The 15577-nt window shown below is 40.5% G+C and overlaps 2 protein-coding genes across 4 annotated transcripts in view; one reads left to right on the plus strand and one right to left on the minus strand.

Annotated features, from left to right (window-relative positions):
* Positions 1-1005: 1005 nt before the first annotated feature.
* Positions 1006-5626, plus strand: EFCAB9 (EF-hand calcium binding domain 9). Its single transcript, XM_016211233.2, has 4 exons — positions 1006-1141; positions 3696-3844; positions 4609-4785; positions 5495-5626. Exons 1-4 carry the CDS (start codon positions 1006-1008, stop codon positions 5624-5626), a joined length of 594 nt encoding a protein of 197 aa, XP_016066719.2.
* A 4564-nt stretch (positions 5627-10190) lies between these two features.
* UBTD2 (ubiquitin domain containing 2) overlaps positions 10191-15577 on the minus strand; it is a 38946-nt gene continuing 33559 nt past the window's right edge. For all 3 annotated transcript variants that reach the window (XM_016211232.2, XM_087816972.1, XM_016211231.2), the window contains one exon: positions 10191-12838. In XM_016211232.2, coding sequence (XP_016066718.1) covers positions 12441-12838 — 398 coding nt within the window. In that variant the 3' untranslated portion in view covers positions 10191-12440. The remainder of the gene's footprint in view (positions 12839-15577) is intronic.

The raw sequence follows: 15577 nt of genomic DNA on the forward strand, positions 1-15577 counted from the left end.
AGGTATATAAATTTCTAATCACTCTTCTACATCTGAAACTAATAAAATATTGTATGTGAACCATATTTTTAAAATTTAACAATTAGGGAAATTTGCATGCTGACTGGATACTTTGATAACATTAAGTAGTCGTTTTAGTTATAATAGTATATGGTTATGTTTTTTAAAGTCACTCTTTTTGAAATATATATTCAAATGTTTACAAATGAGAAGTCCTATCTGAGATTTGCTTCAAAATGATGATGATAGTGGGTGAGTGGAGTGCAGATGAAACAAGATTAGCCCTAAGCTGATCACTGTCGAAGCTGGGTGATTACAGGTGGGTTTATTATAATCTACTTTGGGATTTGTTGGGAATTTTCCATTAAAAAGAACATAAAGAAAATAAGATCCTGATTATACTAACCAAGTTTTCTGCTTCATTTTCTGGTTCACTTACTTGTGTTTTGGTCTTTAAAAAAGTCCTTCTCTCTTTGGCTTTATTTTACTTACTTATTCTAAGTTCTTTCAGCATTTTGTATACTCTTCATTTCTTTGTTTTCTAATGAATACATTTAGGCTATAAATACTCCTCTGAGAATCGCTGTGGCCGAGTAACATGTTTCCACATGTGTGGCTCTCGTTTCCAGTCTATGCTTTCAGTTTAGAACTGGTGGTACTTTGGTGACGGCGGATAAGCGAGTGAGCAGGAGGTAAGGGAAGGCTGGGGAGCTGGGGGGAAGCCATTGGAATTTTTTTTTTCAGTTACAGTTGACATTCAATGTTATGTTAGTATCAGGTGAACAGCATGGTGGTTAGACATTTATATAACTTACGGAGTGATCCCCCGGATAGCAGTCATTTTTTATCGACTGTTTCCTATGTGTCCTTTGTCGTCGTCGTCGTCGCTGTTGTAACCCAGGAAGCCCTCTTCTACCAGAACTGCTCGCAGCCAGCGTTCTAGTTCCGAGGCCGGGTTCTGCTCCCTCTCAGGCTGCCGGAGCCGCGGGCTTGGGGAGCCCCAAGATGAAACTGAAGCCAGGGTCGTTCCTGTGGTACCTCTACCTGGACAAACTATACTGCCTGCTGTCCCTGAGAAATGTGAAGGCCTTGGTGGACTACTTCCACCTCCTCGATGTGCACCGCAACAACACCCTGAATGGTAGGTACTTCCAGAAACGTCTCCTCTGGGTTGTCGCCGTGTAGGTAGTCACCAACTTAGACCTCAGACTGGTGGCAGTCCAGTAAGGATAAAACTTCAGGCTCCGGGTTTAAATCCTTGCGCCACCCATTTCTCCTCGGTGATCTGGAGAATGTCATCACCGTAAGTCTCCCTTCCCTCACCTGTAAATGAGAATGCTAATAATGGAGTCCATCTCATAGGAGGGGGGGAATACAATTAAATGAGACAATGTATGGAAGACGCTTAGCACATGGTAGGGACTTAAGTGTTTACTGTCATCATTATTCCTGGGGGCTGAGCCCCCTCAGCAAGACTTCTCATCTGCCAAATGGGAAGTTTGAATCAGATGATCTACAAGGGACCTTCTAATTCTTGGTATTTGTGAGTGACCGAGAAGTACTGACAATCTTGACCCTGCCTTTGAATGAACAAATAGAAGACCAGTTAAAATACTTTAGGCTTTTTTTAGGACTGGATATAAATAAGGTATCCTAGCCATTTGTTGTGACCTGACAGAGGTGACTGTCATTTGTGAATAAGTGGTTTCTTTCATAAAGATTTTTAAGAGTTCATTCAATCTTTAAAATATGATATTTTCCTCATGATTTCATGCCTGTTTTTCTCTCTACGCAGAGATTTACACACGGCATGTCAAAATCTTCGCAATAACCCAGTCCTAGGTAATGCAGCTGCAGGGCACCCAGCTGTAAACAGAAAACCCGGGACTGAAACCCATGGCTTTCGGACTCCAAAGCCTACTCTTAGACCCACCAGAATTGTTTGCTGAGAAGACTCTGATCTCCTAGTAACTCCCTCCCTCCCTGATGATGCAATACTCAAGAGGGAGTCATGCTCATGTCTTCTGGTCGCCAAGGGATTGGACAGTGACCTGAAAGAGTGAAGGCACAGCCTTGAGTGTTGCCTTCCCCGTAGGTAGTGTGACTTGAAGCCCTGGAGACTTGAGTGCGCCAGAGCCAGCTGGTTTAAAAACAGTGTTTGTTGCCTGGCCGGGCGTGGCTCAGCGGTTGAGCATCGACCTAGGATACAGGAGATCAGGGTTTGATTCCTGGTCAGGGCACATGCCTGGGTTTCGGGCTGCAGCCAATCAATGACTCTCTCATCATTGATGTTTCTCTCTCTCTCTCTCTCTCTCTCTCTCTCCCCCTCTTCCTTCCTCTCTCTGAAATCAACAAAGATATATTTTTTTAAAAACAAACAAAAAAAAACTGTTAAGAAGCTACTAAGTCCCACACCAAAACATCTCTCAAGGAGCAACTGCACGAACATTACTGTGTATGTATATGGTGTGTTGTTCCCACGTGCTCATACCTGCTGAGGCGTGGGAAAGACACATCAAGAGACCATCAGAAGCCCAAACCAGGACATTGTGACACTGTTCACTGTGTTCTTAGAAAGCTCCCACTGTGACTGCAAACCAGAGATGCTCTGTTTAATGGAGCTGTCTTCTGCAGAAGAAAGTCTCTGTAACCAGTGGCCACGGGGAAATCACATGTAGACAGTTACATGTGAAAAATCCCTTACGTTACCATGAGCGATATGTGTACATGATCTGTACAGCCACACACCACTGAATAAATGTAGCACCACGTTTGTTCCTTTCATCTTATACGCCCTGAGACAGACGATTAGTGAGTGGAATTGCAGCACAAAGCTTCCCTGTCCTTTAAACTACAGGCTTTTTTCCCTCTGATTATATGACTGAATATGCATTAACGTACGAAAGATGTCTCCACCCTGGAACAAGCAAGGCTGTGGAGTCAGGTGGACCACATCCAGATCCCAGCTCTGCCACCAAGCGTGGTCAGCAGCAGCCACATCGCCTGGGAGCTTGTTAGAAATGCAGACTGGGTCCCACGCCAGACTTCCTGAATCAGAATCTGCTTTTACAAGATCCTCTAGTGGCCGGTGTTACTACTGTTCCAGCAGCCCTGAAATAGTGACTCTCCAAGGCTCATTATAAAAGGGTGTGATGCCACTTTCCCTGCAGGGCTGTCAGCGTTCAGTGACATGTGGTCTTCTGAGCGCTTAGCACCTAAGGTGCTCGACAGCAGCTTTCCCTTCTCTCACAGACAAATACCTCGATTTAATATAAGCACGAGGAATACTGATGCTTTTAAAGAGGAGGAATAATTTTTTAACTTCTCGTTTTAATTATCTCCCCAAGTGAAAGGCCCAGGTGACATGTCTCCAAGTGTCCTAGGTCCCCAGTGAGAATCAGCTCTTCCTTCTGTGTACGAGCAGCACTGTGCCTTTACTGCTGACCAATACACACCTGTCCCCACTGAGTGTGTGAGCCGGGGTCAGGAACCGAGCCCTCTCCACCCTCAGGGCGCATGCTTTTCTACACAGCTCAAGGGCAATTAAGGCTCAGTGGCAAAGCCAGAAACAAAATAGTATCATTGCTTTTCCCAGGTCACAAGCTTCCAACATGGTACCATCAAGGCGGCTCCCAGTTCCTCAGCCTTTTGGAGCCGTTTCTCAATAATCTATCTCCCCGTCTCCCCCGTAACAGATGTGCTGTTCTACCACTTCCTTCATCACGTGACTAACTGGAACCGGAGGCAGATCATGAGTGTGTTCAACATGCTGGACTGGGACGCTGTGGGCGAGATTGGTTTTGACCAGTTCTACATGCTGGTTTGCATATTGCTGGCACAGCAGGCAAGCACGGGGCTAGGGTCTGGGGCAGAGGCTTAGCTTGGCGGCTGCCGCCATCTTGCTAAAGGCAGCACTGAATTAGGACCACACAAGAGATGTTCTTCTTCACTAAAACAGGACGGAAAAAACGTGGGGAAGAGCTCCTCCCGGTTGCCAAGGGGTCCGTCAATAACCTAGAGACTCCCAAGTCACCCAGCCTCTCCCCTCCAGCCCTCCCACACTGCCCCTCCTCCGCACGCCCTTCCTGGCCTGTTCTCCTCGGAGATTCTCAGAATCACCAGTAACTCCAAGCTAAGCACCCCTTCAATGATCCCTTTCTCAGAGAACTTTCTGGAGGGATGAATGACGGAGATGAGAAACGCTCTTCTTTGGGTTCCCACCCTACTGTGCACACACTCCCAGTGTGCATTACCTACTTCCCACTCCACGAGGAGAGAGACCTGTGCCTTCATTACGTTACCACCAGCGCCGAGATGCTCCACAAGTACATTTTCACTGAAGGTGAAGAACCGTGTCCTAGTGACATGAGTTCTGTCTAGCAGAACTGACACTACAGGCGGCCTCGGTTCCCCTGGAAGGCAGATTCTGGAGCAGGACCTGTAGCACTGACCACAGAACCCTTTCAACCGAGCTGCTATGATTTTGCCTTTTGTCTTTAGCTCTGTAGGGGCATGGACTAGGGACTGGAGGAGGAGCCTTGATGCAGCAAGTTTAGGAAGCGGCACCAACAACACTGGTTCTTGGCTGACCCATTTCTCTCCAAACAGAACCACTTGGAAGAGCAATTTGTCTTCCGCCACTCCCGGCCTGTTTTTGAGCTGCTTGAGAAGGATGGGGAGCTGAGAATTGGTGCAGAGAACTCCCACATGTACAAATTCCTCTTCAATATTAAAGAAGAGGAAATCCGAGAGTTCTACCGTGACTTTGACATCATAGGTGACTGTGTAAGTGCAGATCCCTAAAGGGTGGCCTGGCAGACTTTCTATCATAAGGTGGACAATGTCCTTACTACCTACTGTAGAGACGGGTGGGGATGGGGGGTGGGAAAACCTGCTCGAGCGTGTCATGGTGCTGGATCAGAAAAACTGGAGATTTATAGGCCTGTGGAAGAGAGGACTGAGTAAGTACCACATCATAGAGTATGGACGCAAAATTACAGCTGCTTAGAAAAGGAAATTTTGCTTAGAAGTTTAGAGAAGAATATACATTAATATGGTGGAAGTTGGTGTTGGGGAAGGGCATATAGGTTTGAGAAAGCAGAAGAAATTCTACAATGGGAACACAAGAGCAAAATCCTATGAGACGACTATGGTGAAGACGGTGAAATCTGCCTGGATAGAGAGAAGTCCATGTTGGGGAACCGAGTGGGAGGTAAGGCTGCGAAAGGTAGATCCCGTCTGAACCTCAGGTGCCAGCCTGAAGCGTCTGGACTTGACATAAAAGAAGAAAGTGACCCTTCCTTCGTTCCTTTCAGAGTCTATAATAGACACTCTGTTCTGGCTCCTAGGTTACAATCAGACAATAATTTTGTCCTAATTACTGAGCCTCTTTAAGTTTCCAAGTTTTAAAATGAGAAATGATTACAATCCTGTCATCTGAAACAAAGTATCAAATCCTTCCTGAAATATTTTTTCTTTTTCCCCCCAACAAAAGCGTCTTAATTACAAGGAATTTAAGCTGTTTACCATCTTCGCCATGGACAAGTACCTGGAGAAGCAGAAAGCAGAGAAAAAGGACAAGCAAAATGAGGTTCTGCTCCAAAACAGCAAGTCACACGTCGTTTAAGAGGACCCAGGAGAGTCTTCTTAGGGAACCCAGGAGAGAGTCTACTTGGAATAAATGAATCTGAAAGTATAATATAAGTAATTACAACTGTTAACATGTTTAAAAATAAATTTGAGCACCAAAGTGGGTATCTTTACATTGACTTTAATATATAAAGGGTTCAAATGAGTGCTCCTCAAACAGCGGGTTCTCAACTTTGGTAACCTACTGACCTCACATACAACTCACAATAGTGTCACGTGAAGAAACCACTTTCTCTGTCCATCCGCATGTCCTAAGTCTGCTGCTGCTTTTCAGATCAACCCTGTTCATTAGGTCCCTGTGTACTCAAATAATTACCAACAGTTACTGGAGCTAAGCAGTTGAAAGAAGGCAATGCTTTCCCAGTATTAGTCACTAGTGGCCCAATACTTTCAGAATCCTTTCTAGTTTCCCAATCCTTAGGCTAAAACTACCTGCATGCAAGACACTTCAAAACGGCAAATGGCGAAGTGCCTCCAACCACAAGGGAAACTGACTTTTAAGGATATGGGGGCTGTGTTCTTCCTAGACCGTGAATTACTCTCTGATCAATTAGGTGCTTAAGCAATGTATCAGATCTGCTAGGGTAAAACAAATATTACATGCCCTTTTATAAGTTTTTTTTTGTTGTTTAATTAATGCCTTGAATAATTTTTAAACGTTTTTAGCACGGGACTTATGAATCCTCCCTGACTGTACTGTGATGTTGGTGGTAACTACCATTTTGTAAGTACTTGCTATGGGTCAGACAGTTGTTTTAGATGCATGAATTTATATATTCTCATAATTCTCTGAATTAGGTGTCACTCTCAATTTACAGATGAGGAAACTGAGACCTACAGAAATTAAGAACCTTACCCAAGAAGATATGGCTCACTGGTGGTAGGACCAGGATTCAAATTCAAGGTCAATTAGATGCCTGTGCTTAGAGCAAGTGATCCAAGTAACTCACTTCAGTTTTAGCACATTCTGTTTAAGTTTTAAGCTAGCAACTCACTGGCTCAGAAATTCCTTCTGTATCATGCTAAAAATTACATCTCCTTCTACCATAAATTTCTGAGGAACAAGCTTGGCGAGTAAAGAAATACAGTTCACTTACTATAAACAAAGGATTTCGTAAGGCTACGTTATACAATATAACTGACTGTAAAGCATCCAGTGAGTTCCAGAGGGTCGAATAATCATGAAAAATCATTTTGCCAAGGTTCAACAACCAAGAATACTGCTTATCTAAGACTGCCATTCCGAAGTCAAATCTGTTGTAACAGAAATCATGTTAATTACTATGAGCACTTTCTATATTTACTCTAAAAGACATGGGATTTTGATAACATGCTTATGACCATGAATAATGGTTAGCAGCTAAAATGTCTCCCTCTTCCCCACAATGGAACCACAAAAACTGAATGGAGCTACCAAAAAGCCCCCAAGTCACTAGACTTCTGATTCCTGGGTTACACATGAGGATAATGGTATGTACCTCAAGAAACTGCTGTGAAGACCAAAAAGATGCCAAGCACCTCACTTAGAACAGTGTCCTTCTCTTCCCCCAACTTGGTGAAAAGTTTGCAGTTCCTCCCCAAGGACTACTACGCCTGCAGAGTACCGGACTGAGAGACTAGTGCTGTCTGCCTGGAACACGGCAGCTCCAGGGAGTCATCGTTTCAGAGTCTCACCACTAAGCTTACCTTGGAACAGGTTTCTCTTTTGTGGCAGCTGAGATGGCTTTGCTACTGAGAGCCTTGGGATGTAGGCATAGTTCTGGAAGAAGCTACAATGAGGTCTTAGGAAGGTTTCTTTCCCATTTTCCAATGGGAACAGTCTTGAGATATATAAAAGGTAACCATAGCATATGGTTTTTTTCCAACATGGTCTCTAAAGCAATGAAGATACTATACCTTTTATTGTTTCAGAATGGGGGCAGTGAGGAAAGAGGGGTAGCCAAAGCTAATAGGTTAGTAGGTTTTAATTTTGGCTAAATTGTAAACTAAAATTTAAACATTTACATTATTCAATTATTTCAAATTAATTTTAAATAAGTTAATATTAAATTTAATAACTGAAGTCTCAGACATGAGCAGGTAGTATAATTTCCCCCTCCTCCCTGGAAATCATTGGGGACTATGATCCTACTGTTCAATTCCTTTTAAGAGCATTTTCATAAACTGGGGTTCTTGAATGGCATTCAGGAAACTGAGCATTTACCTCTGATGGGCCCAAACCGAAACTTGGTGTAAAACTAAAATTCAATGGCACCTTTAGTAAAGTGACACTCTTTTGGGACTAGGAGTACAAACAAAGAAGGTCTGTCAGTGTTCATGTTGGGACTTTTTTTTCTAAGTTACATTATGTGACTTAATTTTTTTTAAAATGTGTTTGTCCGTATACTTAAAATAAGTTTCATTATTTCCTTAAAATCCACTGTGCTTTTAAGGGTAGAACTTATTAGACCAGCTACCTTTAGCACCCTATGGATGATAGTAACACTATAATTATGTCATAGTTACATTAGAATTCCTTGGTCAACAAAGCAAGCTTGTTCAGGGGCCTGAAAATCGGTGGAGAGGAGCAGCAGTTGCAGGGGCAGGTGATGGGAAGGCTTGACTGAGGAGATTACTCCAGTTTCAGCCCAGGACCACGGGACTGGATCCTCCACAATCTCTATCAGCCACAAAGAGGAAAGAACTTTAGAGGAAGCTAACTAAGCAAAGTGAAATCAATTCTCTTCTGCTAGTCCTTAGCGCTCATGTATTATCATCGCATGCCTGGTGCCAAAAACAAAGACTAGGAAAGGTCAAATCAATTATGGGGACACCTGCTGAGATGGGCAATCACCAATGTCAGCAGCCCTTACAGAGCCACAGAACAGAAATCACGGGAGATTGGCTACAGCAAGGGAGGTTATCCACTGCACTCCTCTTTTCTCTGTTTCCTTAAGTAAAAATACTAAATCATAGCATTTGAGGGTTGGAAGTTGACACAAGGCATATTTTGCTATTTTGTCCAATTAACAAGAAAAGACCATTGAAAAAGTATAGTCTTAAAAACTGTCATTAAGTGATTTTTTTTTTCACATCAATGGGAAAAAGACAAATGAAAATTATTCAGTAATTAGTATCAGGAAAAGTGGGATAGGTAGCTAGAAAAAAGTAAATCTGAATTGCTACTCCCTTCCTTGAACCAGAATAAACTCCATATAATGAAGCCATAAAATAAATATATGAGAAAATTTTTTTTATAATCTCAGAGTGGGCAAGACTGAAGTTACAAAAACCCAGGAGTCATAAAACACAAGACTGATAGACCTGACCATGAAAAACTTAAAACTTGCACACAGTAAATTACATAGAAGCAAAAAACAAGTAGTAACACATGATGAAATAGGACTAATTTCATTAATATAGAAAGAATATTTGTAAGTCAGAAGGATGAAAACCAAAACGCACCAGGAAACAGGCAAACAAAGAGAATTCACAGGAAAAAATACCTTAAAATATCTTTAAAAGTGGCCTTAAAATATACAGTAAAATGCTAAACTTCAAAGAAAAAACACGAATTAAAAACCAGAGGACACAGTTTTTCTCTTAGATTGCCAAAGACCAAAAGGTTGGTCAGGGTTTCGGGAAATATGAGCAGTCTTAAACTGCTCAGTATTAAACTGGTCAAATCTGTATGTAGGGCAATTCAGCACCTACTCCCTAAATGTATATAATCTTTGATCTAGCAATTCAACCTCTTCAGGTGAGCATTTAATAGATGCACACAGACACGATGTGTGCATCGTGTAAAAGAAGGACATTTCATGGCAGCACTAAACAGCCGCACTGATCAGAATCAAGAGTGGCATTCCAGACAATGGAACACTATTGCAGCTGTAAGAGGAATGAAGCAGATCTAGCTCTACTTATATGGACAACCTAATAGTCACTATTTTAAAGAAAAATCAAAGGTGTAAAGTCATGTATATATTTATGGGAAAAACAGGGTAAGGTGGGTGAATATACATATACACCAGAACAGTTCTCATATTGGGATCCCCAGACCTATAGGAGCAGCACCTGGAAACTTATAGAAATACAAATTATTGGGCCCCACTTAGACCTAACTTGGAGCCTCTGGGGGAAAGAGTCCAGCAATCTGTGTTGTAATAAGCCTTCCAGGTGATTCTGATGCATGCTCAAGTTTGAGAACCGCTGTGCTAGAGGATCTTTAAAGACACCCAGAAAACTGGTAATAGGTATTTCCCTGGAAGAAGAAATAGGAGATGAGGAACAGAAGTGAAAAACAGACTTTTCACTTTGGTATGTTTGAATCCCCCCCCATGCATATGTATCACCTATTTTAAATAAAAATTTATCAACACCTGCCGCTTTGATCCAAAATGAAATGGAGCTCAGTGCTTCTGAAAAACTGAATTAGGAGTTTTGGTTTACAGCACAATTCTTAAAAGAAAAAAACAACCTATTTTAGACCAAGATTTCAATGCAAAAGATAAAGCATATCTATAAATGACCATGTATAGTTTGGCATAGCAGAGCCTAAGTCTGGTGATAATAAACTTCTTTATTGAGCTGATGTTTTAAAAAGGAGGAAAACCTTTTTAGAGGCTTATTAGAATGAGGCAGATTACCCTTACTGTTGAGAGTAACAATAATTAAAATTAAACAAAAAAAAAACCAAAAACAGAAAAAAGGCAAAGACAGAAAAATTGAACTTTTTCTTTTTTTAAAAAAGCACAAAACCCTACATACTAAAATTGTACACATCAAGTATTGGTCCAATCTTATATTGATCTATTTACAATTAAACAGCACCATGGTTTTCTCACCTAGGTTAGTTAAACATGCCCAGAATTTGTTATTCAAAGTATATGTTCCTTTAAAATAAACTCTTGAGAGCTTAAATCCTCAACAAACAAAAAAGACCTTCTACCAATCATAGATTATTGATATCACCAAATTTACTTAAGAAAAATAGGTTTGAACATTTTTTCCCCATTAACAGACTTTGAGAGATGTTGCTATTTAATGTGGCACATGAACAAAAACTGTTTGATAATGGGGCACTGTACTCAAAGACCTTCACATAGCTCCACCTCCATATATAAAAAAAAACTCCTTTGGAATTAATGCTGCTGTATCCTCTTAGATTTAGATTCAATTATTAGCAAGCCCAAATTAAATGTAGCCACAACCGTTCAAATAATCGCATTAAAAAGGGAAGTAGTTAAAGCTCTCAGAAACACAATGTTACAATTATAAATATTATTATATCTAACAGGCTATAGGAAGTTTAATACCATTTTAAACATTACCTTTAAACTAATTAGCAGTTTCATTTTGCCATTGAATTAATAATGGTGCTTCACATCCAAATAGATGTGGAGGTTTATTTCCCAACTGCATATAGCTTAAGTGCCTTCTTCCTCTAATTTTCCATCTCATGGATTCTCAGGGGTACAGTGATCATGTGGTAGCCCCCTCTCACTAATGGAACCAACCTTGAAAAGGCTCCAAATTAAATATAATCCTTGGCAGCTTTATTCCAGTCACAGTACAAAAGAATCAGGTTATCTCACCGGATTTTTCAGTTCTCTATAATCCAATGTGCAGGTGGTTCTTAATTTGCCTCTTTGCTAGGAAAGATGAGAGGGAAATTGTCAACCAGCATAACTAAGGTAACAGTGACTGGAAAGCACTGAAGTATAAAGCAATGTTTCACCATTTGGTCTCATTGCTGATGTTAAAGTGACATCAGTAGATCTTTCATATTAGTAATTTATGAGTTGAAATTTCTTCTCAAAGACTGAAAATAGGCACAATTCTCCCAGGCACAGATGAACTGGGTTTCCTTACACCCTTCCTGCAAATTGGGGAGAAGAGAGAATGACTTCATTGCCCTGCAGAGGGAATAGCTGTACTTGGTTCCTTGCATTCCCTGGCCCACTATCCATGCATTTGGGGCACAATTAGCTCTGCAGAGACCCAAGCAGAGTAGAGAGAGCAATTAAGGTATGATACAGTATGGACCACCTAAGCCCAGGTAGGAACACGGCTTCGTTATACAGACATTTCAAAATGCCTATACAACAAGAGAGCAAGAGCCTTTTCCACTGAGTATCAGCTGAAAATCAGATCTGATTGCACTGAGTAAATTATTGCCTAGTGTTCCAGAAGTGCCTGCCACCAATGTGCTGGAAGGCATCAAAATTTAGTGTGAAAGTAAAGAGCTCAACATATGGGGATGGGAAAGCAATACTGAAACACAATTTGCCAGTCTCTAATCCTTTTATGACTAAATATTAATTGAGCAAAGAACTAAGACCAGAATAGAAGCGAACCTCAGATACTGCTCTTTCCAGTTTCCATTTTAAGAAGCTCAAGTCTTATAACTGTTATTGATGATTTCTGGAAATTATATTTGATTCATTTTTATAAAAACTCTGTATTCACAAAGTCCTTGGTGATATTCTTCATGGGTGCAATGTTCTATTTACAGTCCAAATCATTTAAATACTGCAATTACATAGTTGCTGGGTGTTTTAAAATAAATGGCTATTTCTTAACTGCCCTTCAAATTAGAAATTGTAATTACATGAGTCTCAAAGGCTAGCTCTTTGTGTTTTATTATTTTTGTTGGTCTCCATCACAGATGGAATTTTTCACTGATAATTCCTCAGAACTAAATCCATTACACTGAATTCAGAGCAGTGAAAATAAATTTCACGCCATAGAGTAGGAAACAACAATAAAAAGGAGCGGGAGGGATCTGGGGACCAGCCAATAGGACCAGCTCAGTTCTCAACTGGTGTTGGGTTTTGCAAAGGTTGGCTCATTATAACCTGTACAACATAGTCCTTTGGGATCTTCAGCTCTTCCAACTTCATTTTGTCAGTGAGAGGTCTGCCAGAAAAGAACCACCGCTGACTACTCGGTTCCACTCCCTCTGCTGCATGGAGCCGCCTCTTCATGTGGTATACTGTGTCTGTGCTGCGGACCACAAGTTTGAGGTCTTTGCCAGTGGAAAGGCGCAAACGGAGCTGACATTCATATCCAGAATTGGGAGGTGGCTCAGGAATATCCAGAGTCTCTACGTCGCTCTTTTCTTCTATCATGTTGATAGGTGGTGCCAGGCAATAGACTGGAAGCTGGTATCTGTTACCCAGCTCATCATAGCACTCTGTAAGTGCACCTTCAGGAAGAAGATATGAAAAAGAGTTTAATCTCAATGAATGCATTTTTGTTTATGCCTTGCAAAATACTCAAGTATCTCTTGCTAGTTTGCCATTGCAGACAAAAATATTAAAATAAGGTCAGCCACTGTCAACTGACCATCGATGATCATCAGGGCCCACCACCAATTATTTTAATGTTTATCCAATTTTATATTAACCAGGACCCTAGCTCCTTACCCTCATCTCTTCTAAGTTATTTCATACCTAATTCACACTTTCATTAAAAGATAAAGGAGGCCTGGTCTGTCTGGCTTAGTTAGTTGAGTGTCATCCCATGCACCAAAAGGTCACTAGTTCAGTTCCTGGTCAGGGCACACCTCTGGGTTGCAGGCTTGATCCCTAGTAGGGAGTGTGCAGAAGGCAGCCGATCAAAGTTTCTCTCTCTCCCTCTCCCTTCCTCTCTAAAACCAATAAAAACATTTTTTAAAAAGATAAAGGAAAAGAGCACACAAAATTCAAATTTATTAATATCATTAATGCTTAGACCAAATTAAGGGGAGATTCAAATTACATTAGGATATCTTTTTAAGAATCAGCTACCTTAAAAAAGTAAAAGAAATGATCTCTAAGCCTAATTCACCAGAACACAAGTGTTCTAAAAAACAGTTTTCTTAGTGCCTAGGCCCTTACAGTCCAAGGAGATCACAAACTCAAGATGCCACTGGCTCATGGCTTATACATGAATCTCATTAGCACAAGTACCACAGGAATGACTGAGGTGTTTTATTAACCCCAATTAGTCAATGTTAGAGAAGCTACACGTTAAAAAGAACAAAAAGGGTATTAAGTTTATAACCAGCTGGCTTAGAAGGAGGAAAAAAGCATTTATAGTTTAAAAGAAGGTATTAATGACTAACTTTTTTTATAAAGCATAAACTGCATTATAATTACCAGGACTTCCCCTGGGGAGCTTGAAAGCATACTTAATAAATGTTTTATTGTAAGGTTATTCATAATGTGTCCTTTGCTCAAACTGAAACATTAATGTTAGCTGATTTTCAATTTGGATAAAAAACAAAAACATCTATCATATTCAAAGCACTTAACACAATCTAATAAATATGGGGAGTGGGACACTGAGAAATGGTTATCAATGAACAAATGAGTTAATGAGCTGATCTCGGCAGTCATTATCAACAAGCTGAAAATACAAAGCATCAGAAATGACACTGGAACAGTCACCAACCCACCATGAGTTCAATCAGGTCTGACAGCTAGTTACATAATATGAGCTGGGGTGAGAGCTAAGTCATCAAGCATAACACACATGTATGTCCCTTTTCCTCTGTTTAATGATATTGCTCAGCCTATGCTGTTCACTAATGAATCTGAACACTGCTATGACACTGTAGAAATGGATATACTCTAAGCACAGTTGTAATCACCAGCAGTTCCCTACACCAGTAACTAGTAACCATCACATTGCAATACCAATGTTACTTATAAACAGAGATATGGTCAGTTAAGCAAACTTCACTATTTATATACTTTATATAGCCTAGTTCTAAGGCAAAGAAATCTACCAGTGTTTTTCACATGGGCTGGCTATCAGAATAATAAGAGAAAATGAAGAGTTCACTAAAGACCCACCACCTCTATTAAGTGAATACCTCCAGATACATATCCCACTGATATTGGAGGGTCAGTCACATCAGCCTTATAGTTACAAGAATGTATTTATATAATTGTTCTGCTAGAAAAACATTCTCTTAGGCACCATTCCAAGTCATAACCTTTGGAATCAGGAAACCAAGACGAAGTTCCCAGCCTTGTTATTAACTAGCTATACAGCCTTGAGCAAAATTCTTTAACCTGAAATATCTTTCTCAATCAGCAAAATGAGGTAGTATCAAACTGAACTCTACAGTGGTTTCCAGGTTTGCACACATACTGCTCTATCTTCATGCACCACAACAGATAAAAATAACAGGACTACAAACCAAAGCAGTCAAACAGCCTACATTTTTAGGCTCCCTAGAAACTAGGACGAGAGGCATCATGGCAGCCTTTCGTACTATGCTAAAACAGCAGTGCATGCCAACCTCAACACATGTAGAATCTAACAGGCACTTTGACTCTTCCTAGATCTGAATACTCACTCCTCTATCACAATGAAAAACTGAGTCTTTTCTCTTCTGCCCTTAAGCCCAACAAATAGGGTTCAGTTTTCAGACTTCAAATGTGTAAGAATAAAAACTCCACGGAAGAAGAACAGGTAGAGAGCACAAATCTGTGATGCTGGAAATGAGCTATCTAGACTCTGTATTGCTCAGAAGCTCCCCATATTTCAATATTTTTAGGAAAAGTAACTTGTATTTTATTTAACACAAAGTTTTCTGATTTACTCTTTTTCTTACTTCTGCCTGTCAAATTATAAACTGAATTATAAATACATTCTAGAGTTTTAGATTAAAGTAAAAACTAAAGAGGGGAAAAATCCAGACAGTAAGTGAAATGATTTAATTTGATTTTACATTTTTAGGTTATAGTATTACAGGTTACCCTCTCCCCAAATTAAATATCAGGACCATAAACTATCAGTAAATATAATCTGTGCTTACGACATAGTCCATAGCTAAACATACCCCAAAACTTCCTATCAGAGCAGAATGACTCCTCTGTAGGCCCAGACTCTTTTGAATAAATACTCCCAATCCTCCACCACATAACATTTTGTCTTTATTAAAGACAAAAAC

This window comes from Miniopterus natalensis, chromosome 4 (genome assembly GCF_054644295.1).
Source record: "Miniopterus natalensis isolate mMinNat1 chromosome 4, mMinNat1.hap1, whole genome shotgun sequence".
NCBI classification, from domain to species: Eukaryota; Metazoa; Chordata; class Mammalia; order Chiroptera; family Miniopteridae; genus Miniopterus; species Miniopterus natalensis.